Genomic DNA, 18,588 nt, shown 5'->3' with positions numbered 1-18,588 from the left:
AATGTACGATCCAGAGACACTAAGACATCCACAGTGCTGTGTCACCATCACGACTCTCTACACCTAAAATGTCTCCATCAAACCCTAGCAAAAATCCTGTACCCTCAAGCAGTAACTCCTCCCCTCCTGTCCCCAGCCCTGTTCTACTTCCTGTCGTTGTGAATTTGCCTGTTCTAGGAAGAGAGGTAGAATTCTTCTCCACCATTTTTTTCCTAATGGTTTACACTGTAATTTAAACCCAAAGGGCCTATCCGACATGGTGTTCTGATGGCTCCTGGTTGCCCTCACCTGCAGGTAGATCAGATTCACCGCCGCTCTGCAGTCCATCAGCATCGAGTCGAGGGATGGATCCATGTACCTGCATGGTTCAGGAGCATTAAGTTAATTCACAGGACACGGCTCACGGGCCTGCGGCCAGAAGGGTGCCTGCGTGCTCTCCGCAGCGATGGCCTTCTTCCTTCTGAACCAAGGCCCCTTTTCTGGCAAAGCCCCACCCTCTCTCTACTTGCCTGGCCTTTAGTTTCTCCCTCCACCTCTTCCGTCCCCTGTTTTCTCTATTCTGTAAGCTCTTGCCTGGTGGGCACTGAGAGTGAAGGTGCAAAAATATAAAACTTCAGGGAATGGTGAGCGTCCCTGTTCACACGCAGTCCCACCGTGGGTAGCCAAGTCCTGCGTGGATGTTCCCCACCCCAATGCGCTCACTTGCCGGTACCCACACCCATATGACTCTCGGTGCCCAGGTCACCTCCTCTCTTGCCTGAGCTGCTTTGGTAACCTCCTCCCCAGACCTTCTGCCTCAGTGGTATTCCCTCATCTCACGCTCCACATTCTAACAGGAGGGGTCTCTCCTGGGTAATCTTTCAGACCCTCCTGCCAGAAGTCAGGCCATCTGTCCTGCTCCCCTCCAAGGCTCTCCAGAGCTCCAGCTCTTACCCCACTCCCCTCCCTGACTCTCTCCAGCCCAACCACCTTTTCTCTCCTCTCCCTCTGCCTGGACCTCCATCCCTGACCTGTCTCACTAACCTCCATCCCTGACCTGTCTGCTCCTCCTGGCAAGCCTCACCCTTATGTCCCCTCCTCTGTGCTTTCTCAGCACCCCAAGTTCATCCTGAGCATTGCTCTGATCAAACTGATCTTGATGCCAAGTGTGAGGACCCTTGAGCCCAGGGCCTGGGTCCTCTTCAGGATTGCCCCTCTGGGCCTTTGCAAAGTGACTTGCAAATAGTAGGGCTCCATATCTGACTAACGGATCCAGCGTCAGGAGGATGAACGGAAATGACCGTCACTGTATAAGCACAGTCGCATGCTAAGAATCGACAGGAAGTCAGAAAAGGGTGAAGGCAGAGGTGAGCAGAACCACTCAGATGTGTAGGGTGAACAGACACTGGAATTGGCTTAGACTAGGAAAGGATGGCAATCCTTGTTGAAGATCAACTTCCTTCTGGGCCGTGGGACAAGCAGCTGAAGCATTCCTACTTATAAGCTACTATTTCACTCATGCCTCCCGAGGGCAACTGTTACATCAGAGTTAGAGAGCCCCCAGACCCTTCCCAAATTGGTGCTCAGAGAGGCCAGGGTGGGCATCCTCTGGTCTGGAAGGGACCCTATCCCCCTTGGAGAGGTGCACCAGGAATTCATGGGCAGAGGAAAATCCCTAAGACTCCGGTGATTACTGAGAATCCCACAGCTCGTGGCCATGGAGCTTGCCTCCCTGCCCCCATCCTACAAGACTTCACCCCCAAGTGGACAGGCACCTGCAGGGTCCTGTGCCAGGCTCCCCCCGGCTGGTCACCTGATCCTTGTCTCTAACAGCTGAAGTGAGACCTTTTCTCCTCCCAGTTCCCATGAGCAAAGGCAATCTGCCCGGATGTGAGATGCTGGCTTGTAGGTAGACATTTTATCTTGCACTTAGAATCGAGCATTTACCAGTGTCATGGAGACACAGGCAAAGCCCAGTGTTCTATTCAAGCATCAAGGTGAGAAACAGAATCCTCATCTCTCCTCTGATCTCATGCTCTCTGAAGAGCTCATGAGCCACAAGTCTAAGCCCCAAGGACTGCGGTGGTGGTGGTGGTGGTGGTGGTGGTGGTGGTGGTGGTTGTTATCATCATTATTATCCTCAAGATAACAATAATAAACAAGGCCAAAATGTATTGAGCATATGGGATCATTTTACTTAACCCTCACAATAATCCTGTGAGGTAGGCTCTATTGTTATTATCCCCATTTTACAGGTAGAGAAACCCAGTCTTAGAGAGCTTAAATAATCTGGCTAAATCCTGAGAGAGTTGAGACTTAGATTCCCATACTGTGAGCCCAGGAACAACCGTGCTCAGCCCCTCGTTATACTAAGCAGCTTCCAGAAGAACAGCTACTCTATAGAGTCTATAGTATAGACCCTTAGATGGAACTGCTAAGAGTTTTTCCTTTTCCCTTCTCAATGTTCCAGATCTTGACCATTTCTCAGAATACTTCTGAATAACCGTAAATGAACTTATAGCCTTGCTGGGAATATGTTTCCAAAATTCAAAACCGCAGACCAGAGTTCTCACAGGGCATCACAAGGTCAAGATAATGGCTATTCCTAGATTTCAAAATGCCTTTCTTTCAAGCTTCTGTGCTCAGATTACAGAATAACTGAGCTGGGAGCGAGTGAGCCAAAGATGCAATCCTATACAGCCGTGGTAATGACTACAGGTTATAGGTTATGTGAGGGGGTGGGTGAGGGGAGCGTTCTGCTTCTTTTTCTTTTCTTTTTTTCTTTTTTTTTTTTTCTGTTTGCTCACTCTCTGTAGGGCCCTCTGTTTCTGGGAGAAATTGTAGTATTTTCTGCCAGGTGCCCTATTGATCTTAGGAACATGGCTGCTCCTGGTATAGATGCGCTTATTGTTGAAATCCTTTAGGAAGGTAAGCCGACCACTTAGAGTTCAGATGCACTGCATGTTGGCCGAGTCCACCCTTTGCCTGCAGGGAATACCACAGGTCAATAGATGAAGTGATCTGCTTGCCATCCTCAACAAATTCCTTCCATCAATACAATCAGTAATTTCTCTCCATTACCTGTTTCAATCCCAACCCAATGGCCTTGTTCAAGCTTGACCTTCAAGGCCACCATCTTTATGATAATACCTCTCGAGTATTTACTTGAAGCCAGTAAAAATCATCCTCCATATCCTTCCTGGAGGACAGATGGTCTAGTCATTCCCCTCTCTGTCTTCTTCACTGTTTTCCTCTTCGCCTTCCCCAAGCTCCCTCCTGGTCTCTGACTAGCTGTTGGACTGTGAGGCGACAGGTGAGGATGGCCAGTTCTGATCAGCCGCGGTAGACAGCCTCGAATGCCCACCGTCACGAGGCTTACTCACCACTTCCGGAGCCCGACCTTGCAGTCTTCCAGTTCGGAACTTTGGAGACTCACGTAAGGGAGTTCAAAGTCCGCTAACTTTTTCATGACTAGAGAGAGAGGAAGAGGCATCTCATTGGTTAAGAGAGCACAGGTAGTTTGTTTTACGTCCAAGGCTTTAAAATGAGAACATAAAGCATTACTATTGCAAAGAGTAAAGTATAATAATAATAAACATATTCTCTTGCATTGGTATGTAATTCTTAGCTTTTTAAAGTTAATTTAAAAAATAACATTTTAACTTCATAAAATATCAGCATCTTGAGTGAGCTGTATGTTACACTGGGATGCAGATGGAGAAACTGCGGTCCAGAGCGGCCCAGTGCCTTGGCCGGCACACCACAATCCCAGCGGCCAAGCCAGTTCACAAAGCCCTTAACTTCACCTGCAAGCCACTCCCCCCCTCCCCCACAGCCTCTTGAGGACAAAAGTAAAAAACTCTGAGATAATCTACAGCATTTCACAACTAATAAACTTGCAGTATCTAGAAATCCACTGTAGAGAAAGCAAAAGCTATGTGAATGGGACTGTCGTCTTTTACTCTCCTGTTATATCTTTTTTAAAAACCTAAGAACTTAGTTATGTCAGCTGAACTTTTCAGCAAATTTTCCTTAACAAGGAGAAGTGATGGTGTGATGAGACGTCCCGATGTCTGGAGTTCTGTGCTCCAGTCAGAAGGGGGATCTGGGGTGTCTTGAGGTCAGCACAGGGCGCATGGACGAAGCTGAGACAGACATCGGATTGGGACTGGGGCAGGCACAAGAGGAAGTGCAGTCACTGGAAAAGCCTGACTTCCTGCTCATGTCCATGCCACCTCTCGAGGGCTACGTGACTCCAGCTCACCCTGAACACAGACACAACCTCTTGCCCCCAAACTTTTGGAACTGACAGCTGACAGCCCTCCTACATCTGCCCATGTGGCATCCCCTCTGCTCTTACCGGAGAGCTTGCCCTCCTTGCAAAACTGAATGAGAAAGAGGCCGAAGTAGCCCAAGAGCTCCCGACACAGTCCAATTTTGTGTGACACCACCTTTAACCAAAGACAAAGAAAAGGGGTAGGAGTCAGGAGTGTCCACCATGTTTCCTGTGATGTGCAGAATGTGAAATTGCCTGTACACACAATAAAGAGCTCTGTAAAGGCTACGGTAGTGGTTGGCAAACCGAGGCTCACAAGCCGCTCTGTTGACTAATGGGTTTGCCGACCAATGGGCTAGCAGACCTTAAAAGAAATATTTCCTGAACCTAGAATGGTATATACTTGCCCTAGCCCACTTGGCTCAGTGGATAGAGCGTCAGCCTGCAAACCGAAGAGTCCCAGGTTCTATTCCGGCCAAGGACACAGGCCTGGGATGCGGACCCTCCCAGGGGGACAGTCAGTGAGTCCTCTCCTGGCCCTGAGATCCCAGGGCAGAAATTTGGGGCATAGAGTTTGCGGGGGGGGAGAGGGGGTATGTTAGGAGAGAGCTGGAATAATTTCCTAATAAACAGAGGGAGGACAGGCCCAGGGCAGAGCTGAGCATGGCCACTCTGGCGGAGGGGCCAGCGCTTTCTGGGTCTCAGCCCGGAGTCCTCAGCGAACCAGGACTCGGGGCTGGCTCAGAACCAGACCTGCTGGGCTGTTGGCTTCAGGGTTTCTGTGGTGAGGCAGGAGGGACAACTGGTTTTGCCTTTGAGAAAACCCGAGTCACTCTCTCCCAGGACCTGTTGCAGCCTGCCTGGAGGGGCCTGTTCTGGGCCCCACTGTCCTCTCTGTCCCCAGCCACGGAGCACCCCGTAAGGACCCGCTTGATGTGTTCCCAGGGCACATGCCCCGGCCGAGCACCAGGGAACTGGCAGCTGGCGTGGGAAGGCCCTGGGAGACGCTGGGAAGTCAGTGCCCACGGGGAGGGTGAATGCAGAGGCCTGGGGGGCGCAGGCTGGAGCTCGGGTGCCCGGCCAATCTCCCAGAAAAGCCCAGCATCTCTACAGGTCAATCACCCAGAGTGAAGCTTCCAGAAGGTGACCGTATCCTGGTCCCTGCCTTCAAACAGGGCTCCCTGCCTCCCGTTCTTTCCGGGGCCTCAGTGCAGGTGACGTTTACCTCCAGGACCCTTTCGGCAGTGTCCGAGGTGAGGATCTCGACTTCAATGCTCCTCTCGTCGGGCAGAAATATGTCCAGCGCGGCTTTCTTGGCGGCGATGCTGAACGTGTCCTGCGCACAGGGAAGGCACAGTCAGTGCTGGGACCCTCACAGGGGGGCGGCCAGCAGCGTCCTCTCCCGGCCCTGAGGGCCACTCACACCCAGAGGCACACGAGATCCCAGGGCAGAAATTTGGGGCATGGAGTTTGGGGGGGCAGAGCAGGGGTTAGGAGGGGTCTGGAGAGGTGCCAAGGCAATGCAATGCCATGGAGCTGGAATAATTTCCAAATAAACAACAAGGCATCCTTTTTAGGGGGAAATCACCCACATGACCTTGGTGGTTTCAGATCTTAGCTCTCGCTTTTAATATTTCCAAGCATCTCTGAAAATCCATAGAATGCAATAATGTAAGATTCCGCTATAGCAAAAACCTGCATGTGTGAGCTGAGGCCTGAATGTGGAAGCGAACTGCCATCTGATCATGGGCGCCCACTGAGGGCAGGGCACCCGCTGAGAGCAGCGCCCCATGTTCACGATTCCCGAGGGCATGCGGGATGCCCGGGCGGAGTGCAAACCCGGGGCCTGTGCAGCCCCTGGATGGAGCACTCTAAAGTGTCAAGGACACACCAGGGACACCGAGGCCCTCGGGGTTTAGGGAAGTTCGAAGCTGAGAGGGACTGGTGCTCAGTTTCTATAGAGAGAGAGGCCCTGCGAGGAGGCATGGCCAGGGGCTGCCCAGGCCCCACAGGGTGGCTGTACCCAGTGGGGCGCTGTTTCTAGTGCCGCTCAGTGGATAGAGCATACGCTCTCCGACTAAAAGGTCCAGGTTCTATTCCGGCCAAGGGCACATGCCTGGGTTGCGGGTTCCATCCCCAGTAAGGGGGCCTGCAGGAGGCAGCCGGTCAATGAATTGCTCTCATCATTGATGTTTCTACCTCTCTCTCCCTCTCCCTTCCTCTCTGAAATCAATAAAAATATGCGTATTTATTTTTAAAGAATTTAATGAGTTTATTTGAGCCAAACTGTCAACATATGCCGGGAAGCAGAACCTCAATGAATTGAGATAATGCTCCCTAAAAATACGTATATTTTTAAAAGCAGTGAAAATATTTTAAAAAATAAATAAAATGCTAGATCATGATGTGAGGAACTGCAGTTAATGGTTTCACAGCTACACACTATTAGGCCCCGAGGGCAGAAACGAGACAGAGTGGAATGATTGAGCTTCCGCTCCTCCCCAGCATTCTGTATCAGGGAACAGCGGGCTCACCAAGCACAGAGCCTTCACAATTGAGGGACTGCCCCGGAAGACCTGGCCAGGGACCTGGCAAAACCCTGAAATAAAGGAGGAAAGAAACATGGCTAGCTCAGGGTAAAACATACGTATCCAAAAAAAATGATGCCACCGAGGAGATGAACATGATGGATGTATTAATAAGAATACAGCTTCTCTGAACTCAGATCTCTAAGAACAGATAAAAGCCTCAGAAAAGAGGCAAGAGAGTGAGAGGCTATCAAAGCAAGCTGGCAAAGTTCGCAGGAGAAATGAAAGGGGAAAATAAAACCGTCGTGAAGATCTTGTCGGAAGAAGCAACAGAGACACTGCTGCACGCAGCTGGAGCACAGGGCTTCGGCGGGAAGGTCTAAAAGGAAAATACTGAGAGCCACAGCGGGTAAAAACCTTTCATGTTACCTGGGAAAACAGGCACTCGAAACAAAGCTTCGATACTTTGGACTAATTTTTAAAAAACCCACATTGCACACACAAAAAGATGATAGAATCAAGACCAAACATCCCTCTGTATACTGACAGAGAATGATTTGCAAGACGGAAGTTCTAAAATATAAGATTCAAACTGTGTGTAGGTGTGTGTGACTATTTGTAACACAAAAACGATACACGTACATGTGAATGTTTGTATGTGTACAGACATGTGAAGAACACACATTGAGCTGGAAACCACAGTGACTCTGAGGTGTGGGGTGGTTTCTTTTATCCTGGATCCTTGTGTGCTGTTTGAATGTCACCACTATCATCACCTCAACAACTAACTTTTCAAAGAAAGGGAAAGTGTTTGTGAGTGTGTGTGTGTGTGTGTGTGTGTGTGTGTGCATGCGTATTTTTTATCCTCACCCAAGGATAAAAAATCTTTTATTGGAGAGAAAGAGAGAGAGAGAGAGAGAGAGAGAGAGAGAGAGAGAGAGAGAGAGAGAGGTATAAGAGAAACATCCATCAGTTGTTTCCCCCGTTTCCCCCATATGCCTGAACTGGGGATCAAACCCACAACCTTTTATGTATGGAACAATGATTCAAACAACTGAGTCACCTGGCCAGGGCTGTGTGTGTATTTTTTAAACAGTCAAGTATATGTGTAAATACAAAAGACTACACAATAGAAGCTCTACAGTCATTTCTTACATTGTGTGGATCAGTATATACACTGAGTGGCCAGATTATTATGCATCCAGAGGTCATCATAATCTGGCCACTCTGTGTATATCAACACAGTTAAACAAGTGAATAAATAAAATTTGCTTCTTGTTTTACAAAAGGTATCATTCTTCCCCGACTAAGGACCCAGTTCAATGCCACCACATCATTGTACAGCTAAGTCTTTTGAAGTTTTTCTGTTCAGTCAAGAACATACCTTTAGCCAAAACCGGTTTGGCCCAGTGGATAGAGCGTCAGCCTGCAAACTGAAAGGTCCCAGGTTCGATTCCGGTCAGGGCATGTACCTTGGTTGCGGGCACATCCCCAGTAGGGGGTGTGCAAGAGGCGGCTGGTCAATGATTCTCTCTTATCAATGTTTCTAACTCTCTATCCCTCTCTCTTCCTCTCTTTAAAAATTCAATAAAAATAAAAAATAAAAAGAACATACTTTCAGGCAAAAAGGTGTTCCCATATGTACAACTAGAAGGAGTGGTGTGTTCAACAACGTACCTGGGAAAGTTTCAGCCTCTCTCTGTGTACTGACATGGAATGTGGTCACGTGGCAGCGGCTTAGCCCAACTAAGGAAAGTGAGCTGCTGTATGTCACTCTGTTCAGATGGATTTTCTCTGTGATCCACTTATAATACAACTAGTGTCCCCGTGCATGGATTTGTGCACATTGAGAGGAAATGAATTAGAAGAAATTTTATTATCGCTATTCACCCTTTCTCTAGAAGTGTCAACCAAATTCACGATCAAAAATGACATATTAAAACACACTGTGCGATATGTATCGTGCATGTGCGAGTCAACTTAGCCTTTTATATATATAGATTAGGAGCAGAGAATGTACAAGTCATGGTGGTATGGTCGTTACTGCTGCCCTGCTGGCTCCACCATAACACATCTGGGAATTGCAGCTACAGAAGTGGCATCCCACTCTGCTGGCAAGGCTCAGTGGCTGAGCATTGACCTATGAACCAGGAGGTCACATTTTGATTCCCATCAGAGCACATGTTCGATGGCCAGCTCGATCCCCAGGAGGGTGCGTGTGGGAGGCAGCTGACCAATGATTCTCTCTCATCATTGATGGTTTTCTCTCTCTCTCCCTTCCTCTCTGAAATCAACAAAAACTTAATAAATTCAAAACAAAGAAGTGGCATTCCTGCATTGTCATGGGGTCCTTCATGAAACGAGGTTCTCGGGCCAGTTTTGAGGTGTACAGTACTTAAAAAGGTAGCTGCTTTATTAAATGAGCGAAAAGTCAAGCGACACATTAATTTTCCATCCAAGAATCTAACCGTCCAAAAGAACACAATAGGAACCATCCTCCAAAGTGCTCCCAGTGAATGTGTGTTACCCGAGTCCAGGCTCTGTGGGGCCGGAAACACGTGCGTGGTTCACGTACAGACCAGTTCCGCAGCGAAGCAATGACCTTAGCAAAGAAGAGCAAGCTTACCAGCTGCACCCGCTTTAAGAAATCAACGAAGACTTCACTTCTCAACATGTTTGGGTCCACGGTTACTGAAAAACATGGACACGGAGCCGGGTCAGCATGGGGCTGGGCTACCTTCCCTATTCCCCTGCTCTGACCTTCGGGAAGCCTCCAGGCCTTGCTGCCTCCTGGAAGGCAGTAGAGCCTGTGACCTTTCAAATACAACAAAATCTGCAAGGTTTTTTTTGTTGTTGTTTGTTTTGTGTTTTTTTTTTTTTTTTTTTAAGAAAGGTATTTTTTAGCCAAAACCGGTTTGGCTCAGTGGATAGAGCCTCGGTCTGGGGACTGAAGGGTCCCGGGTCTGATTCTGGTCAAGGGCATGTGCATTGGTTGTGGGCACATCCCCAGTAGGGGGTGTGCAGGAGGCAGCTGGTCGATGTTTCTCTCTCATCGATGTTTCTAGCTCTCTATCCCTCTCTCTTCCTCTGTAAAAACATCAATAAAATATATTTTTTTTAAAGAAAGATATTTTTTAATCATATACAAATACATAATACATGATTCCATTTATCTGACATGTGTCCAGAAGAAGAAAAGCTATAAAGACAGAATGAATGTAGTGGGTGACAGGGGCTAGTAGGGGAGAGGACTAGGGGGTGACTTATAATAGGAATGAGTTTCTTTTTTGGGTGATAAAAATGTTCTCAAATTAGACCATGGTGACAGTTGCACAATCCTGTAAATATAACCACGGAACTGTACACTTTAAATGAGTGGATTTCATTTTGTGCAACCTACATCTCATTAAATCTATAAAAAAAAAAATCCAAATACCTACCATTTTGCAAATAATGTTCCAACTGGTCCCTCCTCTCATTAGCCATAGATGTGGTCATCGCTAGGTAGTACTTTGGTGGAAAGGGAGGCAGGCAATTTCCAAAAACCCGTCTCAGCTGAAAGATCCAGAAAACACACCTTTATGGCAAAGAGCCTCCAATTCAAGGTTGGTGAGAGAGGCCTGGTACATGAATTCAGGCATGGGTGGGGTCCAGCCAGCCTGGCCAGGGGGAGGGGACATGGGCAGTTGGCCGGCCTGCCTGCTGGTCAAGCTCCTGATTGAGGGGAAATTTTTTGCATATTAGCCTTTTATTTCATAGGATATCCACTGAGTGTCCAGATTATTATGCGTTCAGAGATCATAATAACCTGGCCACTCAGTGTAGCTGTGCTTTACACACATGTATTCCTTACTTTGTCAGCTGAGGGCCTAGAAACAACATGGCAGTAGCAGAAAACACACATAGTGCCTGGATAGGAGTTTCTAATACTGTTCTCCAATAAAAGCTACCAGCACTGCATGGAGAAATGGCTGATCTGGAACTGAGGCAGGAAATATGCAAGATAAGTCTAAAGCATCTTGTTGCACCAGAAAATAGGAAAGTCCTCAGGGGGGAAAAAAAAAATCAGCAATAGGAATATATCGAAGAGACACAGGAGCAAACTGAAAGAGTTCCCTCGGCCAGAGCTGGAACAAGTTGAGCAACAAAATAAAGTCATACAGCCCAAAGAATAAAGCCACTATTCAGGAGTCCAAACAAGTATAAATGATTGAAGAAATAAATAAACAAACAAATCCTATGCAAATTGATTGTCACTCCAACACATAAGATGGCTGCCCCCATGTGGTCAAAATGACTGCCCCCATGTGGACACAAGTTGGCCACCACAAGATGGCCAGCAAGAGAGAGCAGTTGGGAGGGATCAGGCCAGCAGGGGAGGGCAGTTGGGAGGGACCAGGCCTGCAAGGGAGGTCAGTTAGGGGCAATCAGGCTGGCAGGGGAGTGGTTAGGGAGTGATCAGGCTGGCAAGCAGAAGCGGTTAGGGAGGCAGGCGGGACATCCCTCAAGGGGTCCCAGATTGGAGAGGGTGTAGGCTGGGCTGAGGGACACACACCGTCATGCACAAATTTCATGTAATTTATGTAGACACTCATCCCACAGGAGAAAGAATATAAACTCCTAACCCTATGTGTGGGCTACACACAGTGACTTCCTTCCAAAAGTACACTGTGGAAGAAGAGATACAAGAGTCACTACCTCAGCCAGGAGATCAAAGTTAACACCCACAGTGATGAGTCCTGCCAGTAGTGGCTGCCCTTTATAGGATCTGATGACAAGGGCTGCTGACCTCTGTGGTCTGCCTCCCAAAAACACACCACCACAGTCTAGGCATGTGAAAACATCAGAGTCCAATAGAGCTGTGGTCGGCAAACCGCGGCTCACGAACCACACGTGGTTCACAAGCAGCGGTTTGCCACTCCATTGACTAATGAGTTTGTCCACCACTGTCCCATACTTCCCTTTACCTCTTTGCACACAATATGCCACAATTGCCTAATTCTCACATTTTCCAACTACATGGTAACATTTAGTCTAGTCCAGTGGTCGGCAAACTCATTAGTCAACAGAGCAGCAAACCACGACTCAGGAGCTGCATATGGCTCACAAGCCACGGTTTGCCAACCCCTGCAATAGAGGAACGGTCCACAAAATACCTAACCAGCACTCCTCAAGACAGTCCAGGTCATTCATAACCATGAAACCTAAGAAACTGTCACAGTGAAGAGAAGCCTAAGGGACGGGACAGCTAAATGTAATGTGGTGTTCCTGGATGGGGTCGTGGAACAAAAATAGGACACCAGGTAAACACGGAAGTCTGAATAAATTATAGACTCCAGTTAATAATGTTATAGCAACACTGGTTCATCAACTATTGCAAATGCACCATACTAACAGAAAACAAGCCGGAAAACCGGGTGCAGGGTATCTAGAAATTCCGTACTACCTTTGCAATTCTTCTGTAAACCCACAACTGGTCTACAAAATTAACGTTTATTTTGAACAAACTGAATTCTGGCTTCTCTTGAAAAATCAGAAGGTCTGGAATCACTGAGTCCCCATTCTCTTAAGCCAGTGGTCGGCAAACCCTGGCTCAAGAGCCACATGTGGCTCTTTGGCCCCTTGAGTGTGGCTCTTCCACCAAACACCACAGCCTGGGCGAGTCTATTTTGAAGAAGTGGCATTAGAAGAAGTTTAAGTTTAAAAAGTTTGGTTCTCGCCGAAACCGGTTTGGTTCAGTGGATAGAGTGTCAGCCTGCGGACTAAGGAGTCCCGGGTTCGATTCCGGTCAAGGGCATGTACATTGGTTGCGGGCACATTCCCAGTGGGGAGTGTGCAGGAGGCAGCTGGTCGATGTTTCTCTCTCATCGATGTTTCTAGCTTTCTGTCCCTCTCCCTTCCTCTCTATAAAAAAATCAATAAAATATATTAAATTTTAAAAAAAAGTCTGGCTCTCAAAAGAAATTTCAGTCATTGTACTGTTGATATTTGGCTCTGTTGACTAATGAGCTTGCCGACCATTGTCTTAAGCAACCATCCCCTTCAGAGGGTAGGCAGTTCCCACCTCCCCCTTGCCTCTCACCTGAGCTGTGCTTCTCATTTAAATTACCAGCCTGACTTCCATTTAAGTTTACAAACTTTCTTCCAAATCTGGCAGTAGAAAGTTCTGTTTCTTTTCCAGTCAAGGACATTCTCCTGCCATGCCAGAGACTGTCCAAAGGCACCTGCCCTACAGGGCAACTCAAACTTTTGGGGATTTATACTGTACATATCCAACGCCTATTGCCCCCCCCCCCCCCCAATCTCTGCTAATTCCATTAAACAGAAGCAGAACCCTGTCTCCTTTGCATGCAATTATTACTTTTTATTAATCGATTAAGTGATCTTTAAAAGGCAATTGCCTTCCTTGGCACATGTTCATAAATGGCGCAGCTGCTCCCAAATTGCTTGGGATGGCAGCAGGGCTGCCTGGGTTAAGCATCTCCAAGAGAGCATCTTGCAGAATCCTCCACCCTCAGGCCAAGATCTGGGGAGAAAGTCAGCAAGAATTCAGGTTCCAATACCCACCCCAGAGCAAAAACTCTCCCAGCAGGTTTGACAGCCTGAGCTGACTCCTCAAAAAATCCTTCCCCTCCCTTCTCTAATACAGCTGGAAGGGGAAGATAAACATACAACAAGCTGTGGGTAAGTCTGCCAAAAGTCACTCTCGACTCACAAGTTCTTCAACTCTATGGACATAGAGCCTTTCCTGCTGAAATCAGACAGCACACAGTTTAGATATAAAAATCCAGCAGCAACCTGAGAAAGAATACCTGGTATGATCGCTTAGCCCACTCTTTCAAAAAATTATTTCAAGAGAACAAAAGGAAAACCTACTTCTTCTGTTCTTGCATTGTGACATGTTTTTGTTTGGACACTTTTTAAAGACAATGTTCAGATAATATGTACTTTAAAACATATATATATATATATATATATATATATATATATATATATATATATATATATATATATATATATTGGAACCTGAATTCTTGCTGAAATACATAATATATATAAATATATATAATGTATTTCAGAGAGGAAGAGAGAGGGAGAATGAAACATCAATAACGAGAGAGACTCATTGATTGGCTGCCTCCTGCACGCCCCCTACTAGGGGATTGAGCCCGAAACCCGAGCATGTGCCTTTGGCAGGAATTCAATCTGGGGACCCTTCAGTCAGAGGCCAATGCTCTATCCGCTGAGCCAAACCAGCTAGGGCCAGGTAATATGTACTTTAATCCCAGCACCATCTCTTGCCCCAGTTTCTCCATTGTGCAGTTCTGCCTTTTGACAGGAAGACTTAACTGGCCATCTGTGAAATATCACCTCCCTCCACCCTATATACTCACAGCCACATACCCACCAGAGAGCACTGACCTGGGACCAGTGAGATTACAGACACCAACAGTGGCCTTTCTACGTCTTCGTTTCTAATGTTAACTCATTCATCCCACTTCTCCGAGACCCTTTATTATAAAAATCCCAGATTCATGGGATAAAGGTACATGTAGACAAAAGCGGCCACATGCTGACCTGACAAGCTCAGGGGAGGCCTACATGGCGGTCTTGCAAACTCAAAGACCTAAAGTCCCACAAAGGATGGTCTGAAATTAAACTTTAAAAGCAATTATGGCGGTAGTCACCTCTCAGGCCGGTATCTTCACTGACAAGGTCAACCTTTACCTCAACTGAGCCTATCAGTCTTTTTGCATCTACGATAACACATCCTTGAAATGTCTGGGTAACTTGTAACTTCCCTTTTTCCGGACCCCTTGGGGCACAACCTAATGTGCCTGGGCGCCAGGTCAGATACCACAAATTCCTTCAATGTTATCATGTTAACAGTTGGCTGTCCAGCACCCACCGAAGTACGTGTCTACCATTTTACTTTTTATCCATTCTCAGAGTTCCCCTTCCCCACCCTCTCTCCACCTCACTTGGCTTTCTCCCGCCTCTCTAGTCTATCACCAATGGATTTCATGTACCCACCTACATCCCTCCTTGGATTGCAATGTTTAAAAATAGATGAGAAACCTCCTTTCTCTGAACCATTATCTTAATATGTTGAGGTTCTACTTCTCAGCAATTGTGGACAGTTTGGCTCAAATGAACTCACAAAAATTCTTTGCAGGTTTGAATGTTTTTACGGTAACATACAGAAGAAGTCAGGCAGGTCACGTGGCAGAGAGATGGGCAGCATTCATCAGCAGAGGGACAAGCTGCCAGGCCGGAGGGAGCCTCACTTGGGGACAGGGCTGTGATGTCTTAGAAGGGCTCAGGTCACAACCGACCTCTTGGAAACACCACCATCTCTCCAGGTGCAGCTCATTGCATCGGCCTCCACGTCACTCAGCTGGGCGGGAACAGGGGCCGGCTCACCTGAGCCAGGTGCTTCTCCGCCTCACAGTTACCCAGTTTGCAAAATAGTTACCCAGTTTGTTAATCCTCACCCAAGGATATGTTTTCCATTGATTTTTAGGGAGAGTGGAAGGGTTGGGGAGAGACAGAGGGAGAGAAACATCGATGTGAGAGAGGCACAGCGATTGGTTGCCTCTTGCATGTGTCCCAACCGGGGCCAGGGATTGAGCCTGCAACCGAGGTACATGCTCTTGACTGGAATAGAACCTGGGACCCTTCCATCCATGGGCCGATGCTCTAACCACTGAGCAAAAATGGGTGAGACCCAGTTCTTAAAGCCAAAAATCTCATGTGCTCAAGTCAGAGTCTTCCCTTAAGCCAACACAGTTCTGGTATCTAATAGAACTCAGTAAACAGTTCTTAAATGCAGGAATAAGTCAGTTAATTCTTAAGACAAAGATTCTATCCTATGAGGATGTACCCTGTTTCCCCGAAAATAAGACAGTATCTTATATTAATTTTTTCTCCCAAAGTTGTGGTAGGTCTTATTTTCAGGGGATGTCTTATCTTTCCATGCGCTAGGTCTTATTTTCGGAGGATGTCTTATTTTCGGGGAAACACGGGTAGAACTTCCCAGGAAATGAACTGAAAACACACACACACACACACACACACACACACACACACACACACGGATGGGGCTTTTATATTGTTTCCTTCTTTATAGTGCTTTGTATTAAATCAGATTAAAAGCCCTGAGCTATTTCACATCTTCTATAGAATAGGAAGACTAAAATCTAGACGAGGTGTGGCTACGGGAGATCACCTTTTCAGTGCCAGACTTGGGGTTTCCAGATTAAATGCCCTGTGAAGCATGTCCCAAATATTGCTTGGGACATACTTATTCTAAAAAAAAAAAAGTGTGTGCTGTTTATCTGACATGGACTGGGCGTCCTGTGTCTCTATGTGCCAGGTCTGTCAGCTTTACTATCTGTAAAACGGGCTGATGCTGAGGATGCAATATCAGCCTTACAAGGGCTTGCTGAGCAGCTGGAGTGAAATCAGACAGAAAGCAGAGCCTGGTTGCCTGGGGCCAGAGGTGGAGGGAAGGGATAAAGGGCAGAGGAGACCAAGAACTTTGAGAATGTGGGGTCTGCTCTCTGTCTTAATTATGGTGGTGGTCACTGTGTACATTTACCGAAATTCATTATCCTGAACATTCCAGATTTTATTGAGTTATTCCACAATAGAGGAAAGCGTGGCAGTTTAGAACTCAAGCATTTGACTCAACCTTTTTACTGATACAATTTGTAAACTTTGGTTAAAAAAAAAGTGTATATTATATATATATATATATATATATATGGTCTAAGCAATGACAAAAATAAAATCCTGCCTCTGATGCTGACCAGCGGTATGACTTTGGGCATGTGGGTTGTCCCCCAGTGTTCTCACCTGCTGCGTGGGCTAGCTATGATCCTAGCTCACAGGACTGTCGTAAAAATTATAAGCACGATTCCATGCAAAGCTCAAGGCATCAGTAACTGCCTAATTGTTGTTTTTTAAAATTAATAATAAATACCATCCCTAGCTGATAGAGCGTTGGCCTGTGGACTGAAGGGTCCTGGGTCCCAAGATCAATTCCGGTCAAGGGCATATGCCCAGGTGTGGGCTCCATCCCCAGAGGGGGGCGTGCAGGAGGCAGCCAATCAATGATTCTCTCCCATCATCGATGTTTCTATCTCTCTCTCCCTCTCCCTTCCTCTCTGAAATCAATGAAAACATATTTTAATAATAATAATAATAATTAATAAATACCAATAGCCACCTAAGATCTAAATAGTTTCTTTGAAATTGAGTTGTTTCTAAAGAAAAGGAACAACAGATCAGTGGATTAAAAACCTGTGGTATATCTACACAATGGAATACTACGTTACTGTAAAAAAAAAAAAAAAAAAAAAAAAAAGGAATTCTTACCATTTGCAACAACATGGACAGAACTGGAGAGCAGTATGCTAAACAAAATAAGCCAGTCTGAGAAACATAAATATCACATAGATCTCACTCATTTGTGGAATATAATGAACAACATAAAGTGATAAACAAAAACAGATCCGGAGACAGAGAAGCATCGATCAGACCATCAAACCTCAGAGGGAAGGCAGGGGAGGGTGGAGGTAAGGAGGAGAGATCAACCAAAGGACTTGTATGTGTGCATATGCCTAACCAATGGACACAGACACCAGGCGGTGAGGGCATGAGTGGGGGGCTGGTGAGGTCATGGAAGGATAAAGACACATATGTAATACCTTAATCAATGAAGAAGAAAAAAAAAACACAACTTAGAGAGAGAGAGAGAGAGAGAGAGAGAGAGAGAGAGAGAGAGAGAGAAGAGAGAGAGAGAGAAAGAAAGAAAGAAAGAAAGAAAGAAAGAAAGAAAGAAAGAAAGAAAGAAAGAAAAGAAAGAAAGAAAGAAAGAGAAAGAAAGAAAAGGGAACAATAAGTACAAGGTGTGAGGGGCACTTATTGTGAGTTCTGAGCCAAACCTTACCCACCGCTGGTCCTGTCCACCCCGCTGCTGGGCAGGTCAGGAACCTGAGCCGCTTTCAGGGCCCAGAGCCCACGCGGCGCCCGCTCCTCACCTGCGCCGGGTGCCCGGTGCCCTGTGCCCGGGCTAGGCTCACCTGCTCGTCCCAGCGATGCAGCTGGCTGTAGCGCACCCTGCAGAACAGCAGCCCGTCCAGGTACACGGAGTACAGCTGCCAACAGAGAGGGTCCGGGTCAGCCCCGAGCAGGTGAACCCCGCCGGTCCCCGCCTCCCCCGCCCGGGGGGACCCCGCGCGCCCCGCGCACCGTGTAACGGCCGCCCAGCGCGTCGGGCCGCTGCTGGGACACCGGGATGCAGAAGTGCATCTTCATGGCTCCGGGCTGGGTTAGGTCCGCGGCGGGGCAGCCGGGCCGGCCGTCTTAGGCTCTGAGCCCCGAGCAGTGGGGTGGGCGCGGCCGGGTGGCCAGGCCGTCGGGGCGGAGCCTGGCTCCCGCTCCCCCAGGGTCCCCGACGCCCGCAGGTGGGGCCGGGGCCACGGCGCCTCCTCCCGGTCCCCTCCCGCCCTGCTGCGCCGCTCAGGTCCCAGGACCGGGGGAGGGTGGGGCATGCCTGTGGGCAAGGGCCGAGCCCGCCCCGCCGCCCCGCCCCTTGCCCCCCGCCGCCGCGGGCAGCCAGCGCCGGAGGCTGGGCGCCCAGGGGCCGGGCAGGGCCTGGCACGGAGCTCTGGGTGGAGAGACCGACGTCGGAGAGGGTGCCAGAGCCTCTCTCCCGCCAGGACTCTGGAGGCTCCTTGGGGTGGGGGTGGTGGGACGTAACTGTGCATGGATGAGTGGGTGATAGATAGAATTCCTCTG

The 18,588-nt window shown here is 47.9% G+C and overlaps 1 protein-coding gene across 6 annotated transcripts in view; it reads right to left on the bottom strand.

Annotated features, from left to right (window-relative positions):
* Nucleotides 1-18,358, bottom strand: part of SNX31 (sorting nexin 31) — a 37,170-nt gene extending 18,812 nt beyond the window's left edge. For 2 of the 6 annotated variants that reach the window (XM_045581359.1, XM_045581357.1), the window contains exons 1-8: nucleotides 18,040-18,357; nucleotides 17,871-17,945; nucleotides 10,224-10,338; nucleotides 9,410-9,474; nucleotides 5,481-5,591; nucleotides 4,340-4,430; nucleotides 3,363-3,450; nucleotides 289-358 (exon numbers count right to left, since the gene is read on the bottom strand). In XM_045581359.1, coding sequence (XP_045437315.1) covers nucleotides 289-358; nucleotides 3,363-3,450; nucleotides 4,340-4,430; nucleotides 5,481-5,591; nucleotides 9,410-9,474; nucleotides 10,224-10,338; nucleotides 17,871-17,945; nucleotides 18,040-18,105 — 681 coding nt within the window. In that variant the 5' untranslated portion in view covers nucleotides 18,106-18,357. Of the gene's footprint in view, nucleotides 1-288; nucleotides 359-3,362; nucleotides 3,451-4,339; nucleotides 4,431-5,480; nucleotides 5,592-9,409; nucleotides 9,475-10,223; nucleotides 10,339-17,870; nucleotides 17,946-18,039 lie in introns of all 6 variants that reach the window. The other 4 variants (XM_045581358.1, XM_045581361.1, XM_045581356.1 and 1 more) reach the window with 4 other exon arrangements.
* Nucleotides 18,359-18,588: the final 230 nt, after the last annotated feature.

Source organism: Pipistrellus kuhlii, unplaced genomic scaffold (genome assembly GCF_014108245.1).
Source record: "Pipistrellus kuhlii isolate mPipKuh1 unplaced genomic scaffold, mPipKuh1.p scaffold_m20_p_14, whole genome shotgun sequence".
In the NCBI taxonomy this organism is placed as follows: Eukaryota; Metazoa; Chordata; class Mammalia; order Chiroptera; family Vespertilionidae; genus Pipistrellus; species Pipistrellus kuhlii.
This window is presented reverse-complemented; position numbering and strand designations above follow the sequence as displayed.